This window comes from Clavelina lepadiformis, chromosome 7 (assembly GCF_947623445.1).
Source record: "Clavelina lepadiformis chromosome 7, kaClaLepa1.1, whole genome shotgun sequence".
Classification (NCBI taxonomy): Eukaryota; Metazoa; Chordata; class Ascidiacea; order Aplousobranchia; family Clavelinidae; genus Clavelina; species Clavelina lepadiformis.
This window is the reverse complement of record NC_135246.1, coordinates 10,797,793-10,816,673: the sequence shown is the minus strand read 5'-3', so window position 1 is coordinate 10,816,673 and position 18,881 is coordinate 10,797,793. Positions and strand designations below refer to the sequence as shown.

Genomic DNA, 18,881 nt, shown 5'->3' with positions numbered 1-18,881 from the left:
CGTTTATTATTTTTTTGAGTTTCTGTTTTGTTATTTTTTCTGAAATTATTTGTATGGAAAACAGCACAAATGATTTACAAAGCAATGGTTAATGAAAATAATAACAAATCAATAAAACAGTAGCAAAGAAACTTTGAAGTAGAGTATTTATACAAAGTAGAACTTGATTTGGTCACCGAAATGGAAACCAATATTATGAAGCACATTGAAGGTATATTGTCTAAACTCTAAACAGTCGGTGCGTACATATGAGCCACTGGTGAACGAAATATTGGATTTGTAGTGGCCTGGGAGCCACTTTCAATACCAATATATCATTCGTGGGAACGTATTCGCCATTTACTTATTGAAATATTGTTTATTGGTAAAACTGCAATTGTCATTTAATATTTGGAAACTTGCTCTAAATAACTTTATGTGAAAACGCCGTTTAGTACGTTACCAGGTGATTACATAACATCCTAGTTTTAACTGAATGTAATTCCCATTGCCAACGCTTTGTGTTTATCGTTCGCACATTTTGAAATGTTCGTGTATTTTGTGTCAAATATTTCCGTTCACATCGCTCCACGCTGTTATAAGCTCAAACTTCTGTGCGAGTAAACGCTCAGACAGAGAGATACAGAATCGTACGAACGTACTACGTTATTCGCGTAAATTGTAATTCGTTAGACTTGTTTTAAATGGTGAATGCTAATTTTGTGATTGTGTAATAATCGGAATCTGTACAGTTCCTACAATAAAGGATTGTTTCTGATAAACGGTATCTGTTAATCGTAAGAGTTTGCGGTTAGTAGACGTAAGGTTCGAGAATTCTAACCGCACGCAACCACGGAGTCAGATCATTAATTCGGCAGGTAAATTAAGTCCAAATAACATAAGTTAAGACTGACAAACAGTGCAAACCCTCTGCAGATTGAAACCAAAACGAACTTGGATGAAAATTTCAATGTGCTTACTGTGAAGACGACAAGAAAATAACCTGGTCACGCCAACAAGAAACTGGGAGGTTAAACTAAGTTCAGCGCACAGTCCGATGACCAGGTATTTCTGTTAGAAAACAGAGGTAATTTTAATTATTAGGCTACTTACATGCATTATCTAACTTTGGCTAGTTACAGAAGAAAAATGCGACACAGCTAAGTTCTGTGGATTATCGTTACTTGGTCAATGATTAGCGCAGAGCTTAAATTAGAAAACAAAATCAAATTTTACACTAACTTATGAAAACATTTCCGAAAGAAAAACCGTAGTAATTGCCTGTTACTGCATGTTGGACCGAAGATAATAAATCCAGCGCGAACCTAACGTGGCAGCACTAGGTAAATGAATCTACAAAGATTTCGTGAAAGATGGCAAAGGGTACTTCCATGACGATTTCCTAGCCATTGCATATCGAAATTGTCACCGAGATGTGCTACTAAAAACCAAATGTTAACGATCATGCTAATTTAGTTTAAACCTGGAGTGTTTGAAACTCAGTCCGCAAGCCCCTAACTTCGTCAAAGTAACGCACACTAGGGGGTGGTCACAAGTAGACCACGTAGACGCGCCGACTTCTTACGACATGTAAGTACGAATAGATTTTTCAATCTTCATTCTGCATATTGGGCATTTTCTGAGAGCTTGTGCACATTCAGTGCAACTACAAAGATGACCGCATGGAACAAAAACCACATCAGCCATTTGATCCAAGCAAATTTTGCATTTTTTTTCTTCTTCCGTTTTCTTTTTTTCTTCTTCCATTTTCTTTTTTTCTTCTTCCATTTTCTTTCTTTCTTCTTCCATTTTCTTTCTTTCTTCTTCTCGAATACGAGCTTCCAATGATGGAGTGGCGTCTAAATAGATCATTTTAAAAGCTTACTGAAACTTTAATATATTGACAAAAGATCAAAAGTGATATTAGGTGATACACATTTAGTTTTACGTGCGTTTACTCCCAGTTGTTTTCCTGCATAAAATATTGCTTTAGAAGCGAAATTTTGTAATATAACTAGATATTGAAAAAAATTAATATAATCCATAACCCATTAAAAAACTTAATGAAGTTGCGTACACATATTCTATTTTATATGGCACATTGAAACAAATGCTTTGGTTTTCAATTTAGGCATTGACTTCGACAAAAAAATTACTCAAGCGCATCCTTCGTAGCAATAACTCTTGCAAAACAAACAGAGATAACTGCACGCTATGATGTGTGAAAATCCATCATTTAATTGTGCAAATGGTATCGTTTATGGAAAGGCAAACATGCAACACTACATTCCGAAAGAAATAAAAGTAGCCATGCCATACTAAAGACGACGAGCCAATACACTTAAAACGTTTCATTTTGCTGTAATTTCTTTCAGTCACAAGATAGCACTAAATTGATTTTTGTTTTAAGAGCATTACATTGCCACCTTCTTTTTGACATATTAGGCTGAACAAAAGACTGGATTACTTTGTGTTCTGTTTTATTTCAATTGAAAAAAAAAGGACCCAAAACTAGAAATTTTTCCAGGATTTTGCTGCTTCATAACTAGGTTTTAATTTGATTTTACATTTGATCTCCTTTTGTTATACTAACAATCAACATACATGAGTAAATAAAGGACAACTTAAATTGGCAGACAGAGCGGTTCGGATTGTCATTCAGAAACGGTTTATTGACAATGTTATAGTTACCCAAAGACGTGACACATGAAACGGCAATGAATATTTTAAGTGCACAACAAATGGATGTTTAAAGAAAATTGCAAAAAAGAAACTCCATCCTAAGGACCGAAATCCCGTTTCTGTGGAAAATCATCTTACAGAACGCAGAAAAATCAATTAAAAAGGCTGCCTACAACGCCACTGAAAACCTCTTTGGTAGCGTCATCAACAAACACTTTTAGTTAAACAAAATTAGTTGGTCAACTATTGTGGCTACACTTGGAATGGAAACAAAAATACTTTAAGATTAACTGGCCTAAGATACTATGCCAAGCTTGCCTACCATAATTTTGCCAAAAACAAATTACAATTTTTGTTGAACAACAATAAACGCAAGAAAAAAGGACGCCATTTTAGAAGATCACCTTTTGCTGTTTGTTCGGTCAGTCAATTTACTCGTCCCTTTGATATTTAAACCTTGCAAATATCAATTCAAATTTTGTTTTAAGATGAGCACTTAAATTTCCAAGGAAATTTTTCTAAGATTACTGCTTAATTAATGCACTGTTAAGGATTTATACGTACTGTTCGATCTAGGTCTTCGTAGTTATCCAAAATGGGACAAAAAAGTCATTTTTATTTTGCAAATTGCTCAATAAACAACAAGAAAATTTACGAAAACTAATTGGCTTAATTTCAAGCAATGCCATATCCAACATATTTCATAAAAAAATTAGCCAGAAGATTCTCCTTTTGTCGAGGATTTTTAGTTAACTTAATAAACACAACTAGTACCTAAGAGAAAAATATGCAAGTTTTTTTCAAATCTCAGTGACTTTTTTATTGATGGCATGGAACAAAAGATAGATTTCTTTGCAAAAGCTGAATGAGTTCAGTGGAAGAATATCGTTACAACAAAAAGAACAAGGGATACTGCAACATGTGCAGAATTTATTGGGCCAGATTTATGACTTATTTTTTATTGCCTAGGTCTGATGCACAAATGGCTGGGCAAAGTAGTGACAGAATGAGATTCTTTCATATCCGTTCGTCTAGTCTACCGTAGGTAATCTTTTGTTTGCCTGGTGCAAGTTGTGATCGACGCTGCAGAAAGAGAAATAAGCTAATAACTGGCCAACCTAGCCAAATGTATTAACTAAAAATCCTCGACAAAGAGAAGAATTTTCTACAAGCTGTAGAGGAACTGAGACGAAAGTTTCAAGTAATTGTGTAAGCAAGCTGCTACCTTGTGAAAATAATTTGTACGAAATTTTTACCTTTAGATGTTAGAAAGAAAACATAAGATGATTAGCTTGATTCAGGCTCCTAGCACAGTATATAATATCTATGCATTGTTTTATACAGTGAAAATGAAATATATTCGGTATAAATATCCAAAATTTAAAAAAATTTATCTCTGTATTTTAAGAAATAGAAAAAAAGACAAATAAAATGTGAAAAGGTGGTATTGAGAGAAGCGCGAGAAAATGAAATAGTGTTTCAGAGTTTGATGAGCATTTGCGAACTTTTTGCAAAAGTTAGCATATCATCCATCAGAAGGTCAAAATCAATTAGTAAATTCCGCTTTGCCATTTCCAAAGAGTCAAGATTTGTTTGCAAACGCCATTTTGTGCCAATATTAGGTCAAAATTACTCTTGGTTTGTAAAGTCGTTGCAGTATAAAATATGTCAGACATCACTCTCAGTTAGTAAAATCAACAATATCTACTGGTAAAAATATTTTTTCCATTTGAGAAAGTTGAAGGTCGTTTGAAACAGTGGTGTGGCTGCTTTGCTGTTTTTTGTATATATGAAAGAACTCTAGGCAAATTGAAGTAGCTATGGGTATTTTATAGACTAACTTTTTTGTGTATTAAGCTTCAAGTTTTCGCTCGTATTCGAATGACATTCACAGTCCCAATTTAACTAGCGTAAGCCAGCATTACAAAGCGCAGAATTCTTGCGAAAAATGAGCTAATTTTCTGTATACACACGTTTATATCTGATTTAATCATTTTAGTCTCAATTTTTTTAATGTGAAAATGACAAGAGCCACTCTGGCATTTTTAAATTCCTGGGCTGGTTCAGTTTGCTAATCCGCCCCTGCGTGACGCGACACCTAATCGAAAGACACTTTATCGAACGACACTTAATCGAACGACAGCTGATCGAAACGACAGATGATCGAACCGACAGTTGATCGAACGACACTTTATCGAACCGACAGTTGATCAAAGCGACAGTTGATCGAATCGACTGTTGCTTCTCCCGCACACAGTCATAGCAAAACGTGGCGTACAGTTGCATTGTTTGCTGTAGAAAATTAAAATTTGGTGACTTTTCATAAAAAATGTTCAGCTATCTGTCCATGTTTGTTTGATAAAGTTGGATTTTGTAATTTTTGAGATATTGTGATATTTATATAATTTTGCTCTCTCCGCATTGAAGCGTAACGTTTTCGTTTACTCATTTACGCACCAATAACTTGACTAACTATTCTCTTTCGTTCTCTTTTCACAGCGGGGGCGCGGTGTAACAAGAAGAATTTCTAGAAATGTGTCACTTTTAGAAATACCTAATTTACACTAAATTCACTTTCTTTAGTTTTACAATTATGATGTATACAGGAAGCCAGATGATGTTTCTACTAACCTGTAAAAATCTCATCAGTCTACGACGCATAGTTTTCTAGTAATTAACGATTGCAAATGTGTGTGCGGGGTCGGCCACACCTAGTTTTTTTAGTAAACTCGCGAGCCTGGTTAGGATAGGGTTAAAAGATCCACAATTTATCGAAACAACTGACGATATGCACTGTTAAAAGAACGACAATTTATTAAAAGAACCACAATTTATCGAAACAACTGACGATATGCACTGTTAAAAGCACGACAACTGACGAAGTGCACATTTCAATCGCATTCATTTAATTACAAGTTGTGTGCAATTGCTCGAAGATAACTTTTTATGTCAATATTCGTTGAGTCATAATTTTCGACTATGCTCTTCAGCCGTTGGTTGACAGCGTCGTAGCGCTTCTTCCGAGGTGGGCCATCAATTCCAGCACTCAATTGCTCAATAAACATTTCGTTGGAACCTTGTTCCCGCTTAATTTTTTTGACGAGTCTGCGAAGCGTCGGATGGGATATTGTCGGTTTGATCAACTGTCGGTTCGATAAAGTGTCGTTCGATCAACTGTCGGTTCGATTAACTGTCGTTCGATCATCTGTCGGTTCGATTAACTGTCGTTCGATAAAGTGTCGTTCGATAAAGTGTCTTTCGATAAAGTGTCATAGTACCCCGCCCCTGTGTATAAGCACTGTTTTGCTTATTTTTGTGATACGAATAACTACAATACTAGATGGCAGGATTTGGCCAACTATTTTTCCAAAAAACACGATTCGGTACAGGCTTACTCAAAACCTTGAAAGTGTAATTGAAAATCTGTAATTTTCATTTTGTGTCATACTGTATATTATGGTCAATCACCATTTGGCATTGAATATTGCCATTCCATTGGCTCTTCAGTTGCCTGAGCAGTGATGCCTGAGTCAGAATGATCAGATGGTGGAGAGGGAGTGAGATCTTCAATCAGACTTTCCACCAAATGATACATCTCATTTCTATTTTCAAGTCGCATGCAAAAAGATGAGAAAAACAAACAATAAAAATACACACGTTAAAAAATTTCCCTCTTAAAAATAATTCTATTTGTTACTAGACATACGTTTGTACACGGTTAATACCTCGTAATGAGTTGACAAATCACTTGGTGTTCAAATCCCATTTCCACCGCAAATCTAACTATGCTGGATTCCATTGCATCACTGTGCTGACTTCGTACACGCTGCATTTCCACCTGAATTAAATAATATGAAAAAAGTAATTTAGCCTTTCCATATAGTGAGGAGTAAAATATGTGCAAATAGTAGGGTTTCAGCAGCAATGAATAAATATTGAGCCAAGTGCAAAGAATTGCATATAAAGTTGTGGCAGAGTGTGGCATGTAACATAAAGTAAATGAGAGAAAATAAACTCAGACGACCTAATGTTACTAACAGACAGAAAAAGGTTATACGACTGATAAATTTTTAACTATTAGCATTCGATAAAAAGTGGTTTGATTGAAGTGAGTAAATTTGTATTACTGTATTGCAGTTTGCACATCAGCAGTAACAGTGAGTTAACATATTAGAGTTGTTCCGGTTGCCTTTGTATGAGAATCTGCATCCTTGGACTGATGAAAGCCTTTGCATGATCTAAACTTGGCCATGATTCCTCACCTCTAAATCCCTTATTATTCAAACTGTCTTTGTGCAATGTTTTTTATTTAATGCGTTTGGTTTTTTTAGTTTTGCCCCAATCTGGAAATATTCACCGTGACCATGGAACAGTAGAAAGCATCGTTAATGCCTTGTCAAAACACACTATGACAGTGGTAGTACCGGCTGTAAAACTCCAGTTTGCAACAAAGCAAGCCCAGGACCGAGCAAACAAGTAAAACAATTTACAAAACTTTTAGGTAGCGCACTACGAAAATTATGCCTACTTCCTAAACACATATGAACTAATAAATCATAAAACATGCAAAATAGCAAAGCAAACCTGTTCAGTTTCTGAAGGATCAGGAGGTTCACGAAACACAGCTGGTCGATCGGGAGGTGCCAACCTATCCCCAGGTGGGATTGAGATGTTTCTACTATCTGTCCCTTGAACCATTCTATAAACAAAAGCAATGCAACAAACAATGATCTTTTGACGTTAAATGCATTACATAATGTGTGTAACTGTGTATACAATAAGCTACCTGCAATTAGGAAAGTGCCTTCTGTGTTCAGCATGAACATTGTCTCCATAATTCCAATTTCTTAGGACACCACCACATGAAAAACACTGAACTCTGTCCAAGTTGCCAAGATAGAAAAACCCTGATCGAGCCAAATCACTTGGATAGACTGTTCTTGTTTCCAACGCCCAATTAGAGAATGATCTCCTGCAAATGTACTGAGTATATTAAAGCAGTAACCCGATGGTTATTTGCATTTAGAAAAGTTTACATAAGTATTGTCTACCAGGGTGTTAATCGAAATGCGTTAAAGTAGTCATTTCAATAACAGTTTCTATTTTGATTTAATGCTTTGCAGCTCTAGACCCCGACAAATTGTAAAATAAATTAGGCATATATCTATGTAGACTATTTGGCCAGTTATTCAGTATTGTCTTTAAAACAACCCAGTTTTTCTTCCATAATACAGTAATATTTCTTGCTAATTGTTATATCACTACATACTGCGCAATGTAAGCAAACAAAAAAATGATTGGATTAAGAGATACGATAATTCTTCCTACTTAAAAGTTCTTGTTATTATGTGATGACACAATTGTACTTTCCTTTCCCACAAACTATTTTTATGTTGTCAGAGTCACCTGTTCAATACTCTCAGTGTATTGTTTAGTAAGAACTGCAAGCATGCAAGATGGTTTTCATTTATTACTATTCCCAAAAACTAACGCAAACAGTGGAAAAAAATGTGAAACTAATTGGATTTGAGCTCAAAGCCGTTTCTTGTATAATGCTATTCTAGAATCCTAGACTAGAACACATGTATATGTATTCCTGAAATAACTTTACATCAAGTTCCAACTTTATATTGACTCCATTAACCCATCATTGTTTATTGAATTTGTTAAGTTTCCTGAAATTAATCCAAACACATACTGTACCTACCATCACTTTAACCACACTATTACTAGAAACAGATTTTACTTTTCACAAACTTTATAAAAATAAAGGCGAATGTTGTGTCCATTTAAGCGAAAGTGTTCGAGCTTAACTGAGAGTGATTTTTTGGAACGCAAAAATAAAGTGCAGTAAATGCATGAGCAAGCAAGTTGTCTCAATCCAAGTTAATCACAATGGGCCTATCTTTGTTAAAAAGTGTTATCACATATAACTTAAGCTCAATTTAAAATTAACTCTACGTAGCAAATGCAATTAACATACTTCGTTGAAATAGGTTAGTCTTACTAAGTTCTTTATAACATTTTAAATGTCTACAAGTCACCATCCTCTCAAATGTAACCTTTGTCGATGGCCTTGTTCCTTTCTTCCAGTTTATACGCTGGTGACTTCAACTGCCAATATGCTGATTGGGAATATAACAACATCAATATCGACGGATAATGTTTGGCTTTCTGGGCAGCCACAACAATCTGGCTCTTCTCTTTAGCATAATAGACTTTTTAATAGACATAATAGACTTTTCTTCAACTTTTTCCTTAGAAACAGAAACTAACCCTGACCTGGCGTTCTCGAGCATTGATGTTGACAAAAAACTACTGAACAGATGAGTGCTTGAGAAGTTCTCGCAGTTCCAATATCAACACTTGCTTATCACTACTTGCAAACTCATAACATCTGTCCCAAGCACCCCAATGAAGCATTGGAACTTTAAAAAGGTCAACTGGAAATGCTTCAGATATATTATAAACTACTCCACATCAAGTCTTCTGCCACCTGATTTTAGAGACCAGGCAGCTTACCAAAACTTTTGCAGACTCAGATTTTTTAATACGTTACCCTTTGCAAATCACAGTTTTTACTGAATTTTTAAAACACTGCATTATTACAAGACAACACGACAATGCTTGCTGCACTGCGCTTTACGCATAAGAGTTTATAAATGCTTCATTTCTTGAGATATTGCTGAAGCAAATGCCAAATTGATATCACAGTTCAATAAGAAGTATTTTGCAGTATTACAAACATTTCAATCATCACAATAGACCAAACTTATTTCAAAAAGTCAACACAGTTCAACAACTTTCTCTCCACTTTTTACACTTTCGCCAGGATTTCTAATTTCTTTTGAAAAACTAGGTGAAAACAAATGGTCTTGATCACTTTTTCACCACTGACCAAACATCCTTGGGGTTAATTGAAAACTGACGGGCATTATAATAGGCGTAGTAACTGGTTCCAATTCCAATGAAAGTTTGACATCTCTAGATCCCACCAAAGAAAAATTTTGATTTGTGTCTCACACACACTGACCGAGTAAATCGCACATATGCTCGAATGAATAGAATACATAAATAGATAGATCAAAGCACACTCATAACATCAGCCAAACACTAACACTATCTTACTAACAATAGCTTCCACTTACATTCTGTCTGCTTCCCTTCTGAGATCCAAACTTCTTACCAACTGCTTGTGATGAACTGATGGTATTGTAGCAAGTTCCTCTCTCTATAAGTATAATAAAAAACATTTACTGAAACATAAGAACAAAATAGAACAACTAGCAGGAAATATGTTGTCATTACGTTATTCAAACATTCTACGAGATATAAAAGCTTAAATGCTAGTTTGAAGTCTGTCTGAGAAAACACATAACAAATTCAGCTGGTGAAAATGACACATGAATCAAATTGATTTAGCCGTGAGTTTCAAATTATACGCAAGCATAGCTATTAGTGTTCTTTCCAAATAAACTGGCACTAAAATATTCATCTAATTTGTGAAACATAATAGCAATACCTGATAATTAGTGCTCGGTGGTGGTTGACGTACTGGCCGCGCTGTTTGAGCAGATTCATGCCTTCTTGAACCTAAAAAAATAGACATAAGCTTTGCAACATATTTTTACTGGTATCATAGTCAACTAGCTAATGTTCTAAGTATTTAATTACCCTCTGATCTTGCAAACTGTCAAATTTCACAAATAGGTAACTTTCGCTAAAAACCTGTTTGATTAATAACTTCTCCAGCTGGTTTTACTGTTGATACAACTGGCAGATTGGCATGAGATTCTGACACATTGCTTTTTGATTCACCTGAAGCCTGAAATTTTGAAGAAACATGAGAATGTAACGTGACAATGTCAAAATAACAGTAACCCTCAATAAAAGTTTTGTTATTCTCGTTACAGAATGGGATGAACATTCCCATTTACTTACTTGTCTGCTTTCAGTAGCCAAATTATCTCTCATCTGTACACCCTGACTTACAAATCGAGCAAATATGCCTCCTTCAAAAAAGAACAAAAACTATCTATTGGCAAAAAGAAGATGACATTTCTTTATAAAATTAACAGTTGTATTTTCATCATATGAAAATGAACTTTAACAATTTTAACTCAATGTTATGCTGTCGATCCCATCCCAGTGTTTACAACTTTGTTTCAGTAGTGATTTTATTTTGTTGAATAAATAAATATAGGTGCCTACCTAATTACTGAATACTATTTCATGTCAGCAGACTATCTGGCACATTGAAAATCGATCGGCACATTGCATTTTCTACGAATTATTGATGTTGCATGCAGAGGTGGGCAGTCGGTACTTTGGAAGTACCGTCGGGAACGGTACCGGTACTTGGTAAAAAATGTACCGACGATTCCGGTATTCGATACTAGTTTAAAAAGTAGTTTGATACTTTGTCAGTACTCTATACCGGTACTTTCTGTGTAAAAGATGCTGCTGCAAATGCAATGTTTGCTGCAATTATGCCCTTGATAAAGGTTACTCCATGTCAAAACATATGTGACGTTAATCGCTTGCAATTTTACTTGATATTCCTAGATTAACGAAAATCAACAGATGCTAAAATTAGTAGTAAGGATTAATTAACATATAATTTTGAAAACATACTTGTTACAATTATGAAATTATCTTGTGAAAAGTACCGAGAACCGACTGAAATTGAAATTGAATTGAACTGAAAAAAGTAGGGATGGGCCGATACGAACCCGCATAGATTCGCCGAATATCGCCTTTATGAAAGATTCAGGCGAACACAAATACCAACAATGGCGAATCCGAATACAATATTACTTATAAATTTACTGACTTTTGTTAAAAATGATGATCTAGTTTACCGACAAAGCTGAACTAGAGTCAATAGTATTTATAATGACAGTCGTTTTCCTAACGATTTTGCTTTTTCAATCGTTTTTAAACACTATTTTTCGAAACAAAGCGATTTGTTTAACGATTACATCATGTTACAAGCAAGACTTGACAGCTTTTGGATGAAATTTTATTGTTTGGTTCTAATACGAATAGATTCGGGATTCGTTCGTGTCGACCTTCATGATATTCGGGTTCGCACGAACCCAAATAATCTTTCTCGCGGCACATCCCTAGAAAAAAGTAATTCGGTACTTTTTTTCAAAAATACTGATGGAACCAGTACTGAAAAAGTTCCGCGGTACAGTCATTCGGTACTATAGTACCGCAGTACTGCCCCGCCTATGGTTGCATGTTCAAGTATTTTATTCACGCGATCTGTGTGTTTTGTGAAAAGTTCATCTCTACAAGAACCCAAGTTTGTCACATTGGAATTGCTAATTTTCACAAAACTGTACTTTTCAGTATGATAGAATAAAAGAAAAGAAAGAAAAATGTAAATCAAACGTGAAAACTATGTTTTCATGAATACCAATGGGAACATTTCCACATTCTTCTCCTTTCATCATCTGGCAATCATTCCTATGCCATCTTGATGACTTCACATCATCTCCAAGTGTCCAGTGTTCCACACACAGGCCACAACTAAAGCACTTCACTCTATCCTTGTAGCCAGTGTAATAAAAGCCAACTTTAGCAAGATTGCTGGGGTTAACAGGAGATTTTTGAGGGAACTTGATGAATGTGCTTAATCTGTATGATTCTTTCACTGGATCGCCAGGTGGAATGTAAAGACTGCGTTGTCCTGGTGGATCACGTGCCCTACAAAAAATTGATTTAGAACCATTTGAAATATTTAATGAAGTCTAGCGCTATTGTTCCATGAATTAAACCAAAAATTATCATGATCTGATAAAGTAACGTTTACCTGTCATAGACTCTTCCGTCAGCTAAGATCACCGAATCTTCCTGTAAGTACAACAACACCAACATTATTATCATGTTAAAACTAGAGACAGCAAAATTATGTTAGTTAACTTCTTTTTTTAACAATCACGCTAATGTATTGTTATTCAGAACACAAAGCAGCTCAGATCATGCAAACTTAATAGGTTGAATAAAGCACCAGAGTGAGTGCAAACTTGCAGTTTATGTTATGCTTGTAAAAATTATTTTATATTTCTTTGGCCATTGTATCCACATAAGCTCCCTTTGCTTCACAAATCCTCAACATGTGGCAAGCTTAGCTTTCCTATATGCTTTCATCTGCAGCTATCATCCCTGCTCAGTACCACAGAGCTTTTACTCTTCTCTATTCCTAATTTTCTAAAGTTTTATTAATTGTTTACTCTTACTAAATTAATTTTAATACTATAATTATCCATTTTTCTTTTTGTTATGATACTTAACCTAAAGCTGTGAAGCTTCTCAGTGCTGCTTTAATATAATTTAATGAAAAAATCTGCTAACAATATACATTCCATTTACATATTTAAATGTGTTTTAATTATTGTTTTTAACTTTGCCTAAATTGCTATCATCATACATCTAGGAACTTACACAATGCCATCTCCCTGGGCTCTTGCTTTACAACCTTTAGTATCACAGGCAACTTTATCTATCAAAATAAAGTCAACCTTATTCATCATTCTTTCCTTCAGTCAATGTGACAATAGGAGGTCTGAATATGGCAAAAATGTGTGTTAGCAATAACTAGAAATGCGTATTCTGGCAGTATTCTCTAGTAACCTTAAGCCTATCTAGTTAGCTTGACTCTGAACTCGACTCCTTTTCCCTATGAATCAACTAACCAGCTAACCGCACCTTTATCCTCAAAATTTATGAAGCATTTCCATTTAATGGTCCCTTCACTACACTAAACAGTTACACTCAAAAATACCTTAGAAAACGTCAAATTTATTTACATGTCCTGGTATATGTCATTTAATTTCCCGATACTCCACTAGTTCTACGTCAAGATTTAGCAAATCACATAGCCCTGTGCCAATGCGTTTTGGCATGTTGAATGTCTGCCTTTAATGAAAGTTCTTCTCATTACAATGCAGTACAGTACTAAAATGCTAGTCTACAGTACTTAACATTTTTTTCTGTTTACATGATTAATTTTTGTCATGCTCTTTTTACCAATACTGTAAGGAATACGCTGTGATACTCCATACTTTCCAATGTAAAGCCGCCTGGTATTTTCATTTTTACAATAAATAGTAATTATTATTATTGTCAATAACAGTTTAAATATAAACTTAAAATTAGATCATTAAACAGTATTGATTTAGAGTTTGATCAAATATCCTATTTCTATTTCTAAGAGCTTCTATTATTTCCTTCCTTTATTTCTTTCCTTCTTCTATTTCCTATTTCTAAGTGCTACAACTACAAGACAAAACTACAGTATTTCTATACATTTACATCACGTTTTTCCCACCTGAACAACAGAAGAAACAAATTTGTAAGTTTGCATTATCTTGTTACAAACACTGGAAAAATCAGACCAGCATTTGATAAGATGTTTTTGAACACCTTTCTGCAGATGAAAATCATCCAGTTCAAGAGCACAAGGCAACAAATAAGCATACTCAATGTCATTTGAGGTATCTGCAAATTATTACAACAAAACTAGTCAACTTGTAAGTAGCTACAGCAGCCAGTATCAAAAATATCTGGGTTAGCTTGGCAGTCGAGTATTGGCCTCGCAAAAAATGTGGCTGGTGTTCAATATCTAGGACACTACAGCGTTGTAATGTCATTGGGCAAGGCATCAACGACACTTGCTCCTGTTCTCAAACTCAGGCAATACTATATAAAAAATCAAAAAACAAAAATAAAAAGATGACAATTAGAACTTGCTTTAAGGGCTAGCTTGGTAACGGTAACTTACAGAGATAAGGAATCATCGCCGGATTTAAGTCGTGCAAAGACTTTCTACAATCCGAAGATAAAGATTATCATACTATACCATAGTTATAAATAACTTCAACTTGGCTAAGTGCAAAAGTTTACAATAGCTTGCAAAAAAAGCCTCGACAGTTTCTCATAAAAAATTAGTATGAATTTAATGTAAAAAAGAGAGCATGCTAGCCTTGTATTCAAAAAGAAACGATCACTCTTTTTAATATTAACTTGAAAAACACACTATACTTCAGTAATGGTTAGATTTCTTGTAATAACAAATAACTTACTCTTTGCTAATCGCTTGATAACTTGCTTAACAACATCAGTTTTTGTAGCAAACCATATATTATCCTTTTCAGAACCTAGCAGATTCCGATACCGAATGTTGTTGTAATTTAGGAAAAAGCTTAATGTTGTCAGCAGCTTAATGTTATGAAAGTCTGGATCATTTAAAATGTGTGTGAAATCCGCCATAGATACATGAAATACAAGATAAACTGTATTTTTGACAAGAGTTAGTACATGGCTTTCACAAAAACTGTCAGCTTCAAAATAACTGGTCTTGCATTGGGATTTTATTTCATGTTGAAAGGTAGACAAACTCTGTTTGGTATCTTCAGTTGAAAATAAATGATTTGCAAAAATTTCACAAAGTTCCGTTAACCAGATATCCAAATTTTTCAAAATGTTTGATCTGAATTGGAAGATTTCTTCAGAAATCCTATGAATATCCCACTGTCCGGCATGAACATCCTCAGGATAAAATACTCTTTCTTCACTAACTGACATTGTAAGAAAAACATACTGTGCCTACTTGGATTTATGGCAATGTTCCGATATCTACATAAAGTAAAAAATAAAAGAATAATATATATACATTTCAATATTCAACAGTAAATCACTGATGTCAGAAAGACTGGTTTCGAAAAAATAGGGTCTAATGCAGAAATGCACAACCAGATGACCACACAATTTGAGTAGCGGGGTCTAGGCATCCCTTGGTAGTTCTCTTTTGCACTAGAGTACTTGGCCCAAAAAATATATATGAAGTAAAATATTAAAAATATACTTTTATCATCTTATCTAATGCATTTACCTTTAAATATAGTACTTGGGTAAATATGATGCATTTCATGCATGTAGCCTACTGTATAAAATTTTATTAATTTATCTGATGGTATTAAACTATTAACAACTAGCACGACCACTAATTCCACTATACCCAATAACAGAAATAGAAAAAAAATATTAAACGAAGTGACTAATTCAGTATTTCACCGTTATGTAGGTCAGTTAGCCTATCAAAGATCTTAAGCGATTTGGTGTTCCGTTAAAATTGCTATTGAGGCTCTCAACTGAAAATCTCTATATTTTGGGATTCCCGTATGCTAAACACATTGACTTTGCACCATTGGATAATTGCCACTGAAAGAGGAACAAACTTGCCCTAGAAAAATCTAAGATCGGTACAGTATGGAACGCCAACGCCGCAAAAATAATTATATTGCAACTTTGGAAATTATGTTTTGTTTTCATTCTTTGATTGGAGGGTTATCAAACGTAATTTGATAGATTCCAATCACGAAACAACAAGCCAAACTTCAAAACCGGAATTCAAACGGGCTTTTCTGTTGCACGATTCATATGCCAATTTTTAAAATGGCTTTGCAACATTTACAATTACACTACAGTTTTATAAACTTGATTTTTTTAAATCAAACCACGACATTTTAAGTCAGATATAACAATTGCAAAGCAAACTGGCTGTTGGCAAGTTACAATGCCTAATGGCAAATGGTGTTTCCTTTAATCAGGTTGCAGTTTTGTTAATCAAATGTCCGTTTTTTTAATCATGTAACTTATACCATGAACTGTAAAATGGCCAAATGATTGGAAAATAGTGTTCGTAAATTAAACATAGGCAAACCAATTTGCAAAATACATGCGTGATTAGACAAACATACACAAATTGCTGAATTAACATCATTTCAAAAACACTAAATGATTCTATAAAAGTACGCATGAATCGTATAATGTCTTCATGAATTGCCAAGTATACTTAGATCATCAAACGTATAGATGATTTACCAAAAATGCATGAATCGCCAAATGTACATGATTCTGTGAATGTAAGCATGATTTGAAAAATGTACATGATTTGCCAAATGTACATGATTCGATAAATGTACGTGAGTTACCGAATGTACATGATTCGGTAACTGTACACATGATTTGCCAAAAGTACATGATTGATCAAATGTAGGCCTACATGGGTAAAGCAAAAATCGCGCAATGAAAGGTACATTTAGGCTGAAAAAAGAAGTAGCCTACAAAGTGCACAAGGCTGGCACAGTAGTTTGGGGCAGCGTACACTTAAAATCAACATGAAATTGGTTTACCTAATATACCAGGTAACTTTTGACAGCTCTTTGAAAAGGTGAATTCCCTTATCCGTTGTGTTTTTTCACTCATTTATTTATTTGCAAGTAAAGTAGAAGTAGATTACCAGCTTATGCTGGTTAATGATTTAGTTTCATTTTTCATACGTAGATGAATACATAACTACTGTGTATGATCATGCAGTTCAGTTATACTTAAATTAACTGATTTTCACAAAACTAAAGTGAAATAGGGTTGGGGTATAATAATGAACTACTGCCCACGGTTAATAATAACAAAAAGTTTGAGAACAAACGCTTTACAGATTGCTTCGTATGTATAGTCTTATGTTGTGCAATTTAGTACAATATAAAACACCTCAGTAGAAAAAGTAATAGAGAAACATGATCGCAAGAAATAACATTCTAATAAAGCAATAACTCATACATACGTTCTATATTTTCTATAAACTAAAAAACAACCGAACGTTAATGCAATTTGCAAAAGAATTAAGTGTATTTAGAAAAACAGGTTTTGTTTTTAGGTTTTTCTTTGCGACACTGACGTTACTAAATACTATAGGGTGTAGAAAAATTAAAAACCTCGGGCTCGTGCGAAGACGACTTTTGAATTTTAAACTTATTGGGACTCGAACCTCTGACGACATAATAAAACAAACAAAAAACTGATTCGTGAAAAAAGAAAGGTATCGATATACTTTTAGCTATACATTCAACGCCTTTGTCAACGTTATTCGCACTTGTTTTGATTTAATGAGAGTAGCTATTGCACAAAGAGATTTTTTCTAAATCATAGACTATTTTGTGAATAAAGCTTAACTTTTTAATGAAAAAAGGAACAAGGAACGTTGCAGTGACAATTAAGGCGTATGCTTGTGATGTATTTTATGCAGTAATTTTTTTAACGTAATGACGGGCACAGCAAGATTAGAAACTATAGGCCTGCTAGAAAATATTGGTAAAATGATTACTTTTTGTTTTTTTTTTGGTTGAAAAGCAAACGTTCGGTTAAAACTAAGAGTTAAGCTCAGGGTTTGTGAGAACACTTCAAAATGGTGACTTTCGTGCCCAGCTTTCGGGCTGGAGTTCGACACATCCCTACTATATGCGGACGCTAGATCTTTTACAGTTGACATCAACATTCTAATTAGCCTTCTCCTCCCAGTCCAAATACATACTCATTCTGTTTTTCAGTTTCATTGCCAATTGCAATTCTATAGTATATCGGAGCCTCTATTCTTGGGGTCAAACCCATGATCGTAAACATTTATTGAAACGAGTGAAATAAAACATCAGGTAAAACATACCGACAATAGGACAATATAAAATCAATTCAGCTCTAAGTTATGAAATATATGCATTATGCAAGCTTGGCCATTTGTCTTTTCCACTGAGACAAGAACAAGCACATTTACAAATTTTTAAAGATAGTGAAAATACCTGATAATTAGTGCTCGGTGGTGGTTGACATATGGGTTGTGCTGTTTGAGCAGGTTTGCGCATTTTTGGACCTAAAACCTCATTTCCACATTCTTCACCTCTCATCATCTGGCATTCACTCCAATGCACTGACTTCACATCATCTCCAAGTGTCCAGTCTTGCACAAACCAACCGCAACTAAAGCATTTCACTCTATCCTTGTACCCAGTGTAATAAAAGCCAACTTTAGCAAGAATGCAAGGGTTGACAGGAGATTCTTGAGGGAATTTGACGAATGTGCTTAATCTGTATGATTCTTTCACTGGATCGCCAGGTTGAATGTAAACACTGCGCTGTCCTGGTAGATCAAGTGCCCTATACAAAACCATCGTTTATCTTGATATCAACTTCAAATATAAGTCATAGGAAATGTATGTTGATAGAATATATGTTTCAATAAATAACATACCTGTCATAAACACAACCATCATCTTCCATAGTGTTTGTACAACTCTGCAAGCCAAATATCACAAAATTAAGTCAATCTGCTGTTACAGCAATAGGGTCATTCTATGGCTAGTGATACAGACATGAAA

At 34.6% G+C, this 18,881-nt stretch overlaps 1 protein-coding gene across 3 annotated transcripts; it reads right to left on the bottom strand.

Annotated features, from left to right (window-relative positions):
• Window positions 1–68: 68 nt before the first annotated feature.
• Window positions 69–18,447, bottom strand: LOC143464445 (E3 ubiquitin-protein ligase XIAP-like). 3 transcript variants are annotated; one of them, XM_076962208.1, is made up of 14 exons: window positions 18,306–18,447; window positions 14,754–15,306; window positions 14,000–14,169; window positions 12,482–12,522; window positions 12,086–12,375; window positions 10,603–10,673; window positions 10,390–10,486; window positions 10,184–10,254; window positions 9,810–9,892; window positions 7,448–7,633; window positions 7,246–7,360; window positions 6,387–6,499; window positions 6,130–6,278; window positions 69–1,838 (listed from the first exon to the last, which is right to left on the bottom strand). In XM_076962208.1, exons 2-14 carry the CDS (start codon window positions 15,253–15,255, stop codon window positions 1,561–1,563), a joined length of 2,166 nt encoding a protein of 721 aa, XP_076818323.1. In that variant the 5' UTR covers window positions 15,256–15,306; window positions 18,306–18,447; the 3' UTR covers window positions 69–1,560. The 3 variants fall into 3 exon arrangements, with proteins under 3 accessions (XP_076818323.1, XP_076818324.1, XP_076818325.1); XM_076962209.1 differs by having other exon boundaries at window positions 6,130–6,263; XM_076962210.1 differs by lacking the exon at window positions 6,130–6,278 and having other exon boundaries at window positions 1,108–1,838.
• Between the last annotated feature and the right edge of the window lie 434 nt (window positions 18,448–18,881).

What these genes read in the sequence shown, in the direction of transcription:
- LOC143464445 (XM_076962208.1), bottom strand. Translation starts at nt 15,255, where the DNA reads ATGTCAGTTAGTGAAGAAAGAGTATTTTATCCTGAGGATGTTCATGCC. An exon ending in GACGGAAGAGTCTATGACAG is followed by an intron (nt 12,376 to 12,481) that starts GTAAACGTTACT and finishes AATTTTTTGTAG; the next exon opens with GGCACGTGATCCACCAGGAC. An exon ending in ATTTGTCAACTCATTACGAG is followed by an intron (nt 6,279 to 6,386) that starts GTATTAACCGTG and finishes ATCTTTTTGCAT; the next exon opens with GCGACTTGAAAATAGAAATG.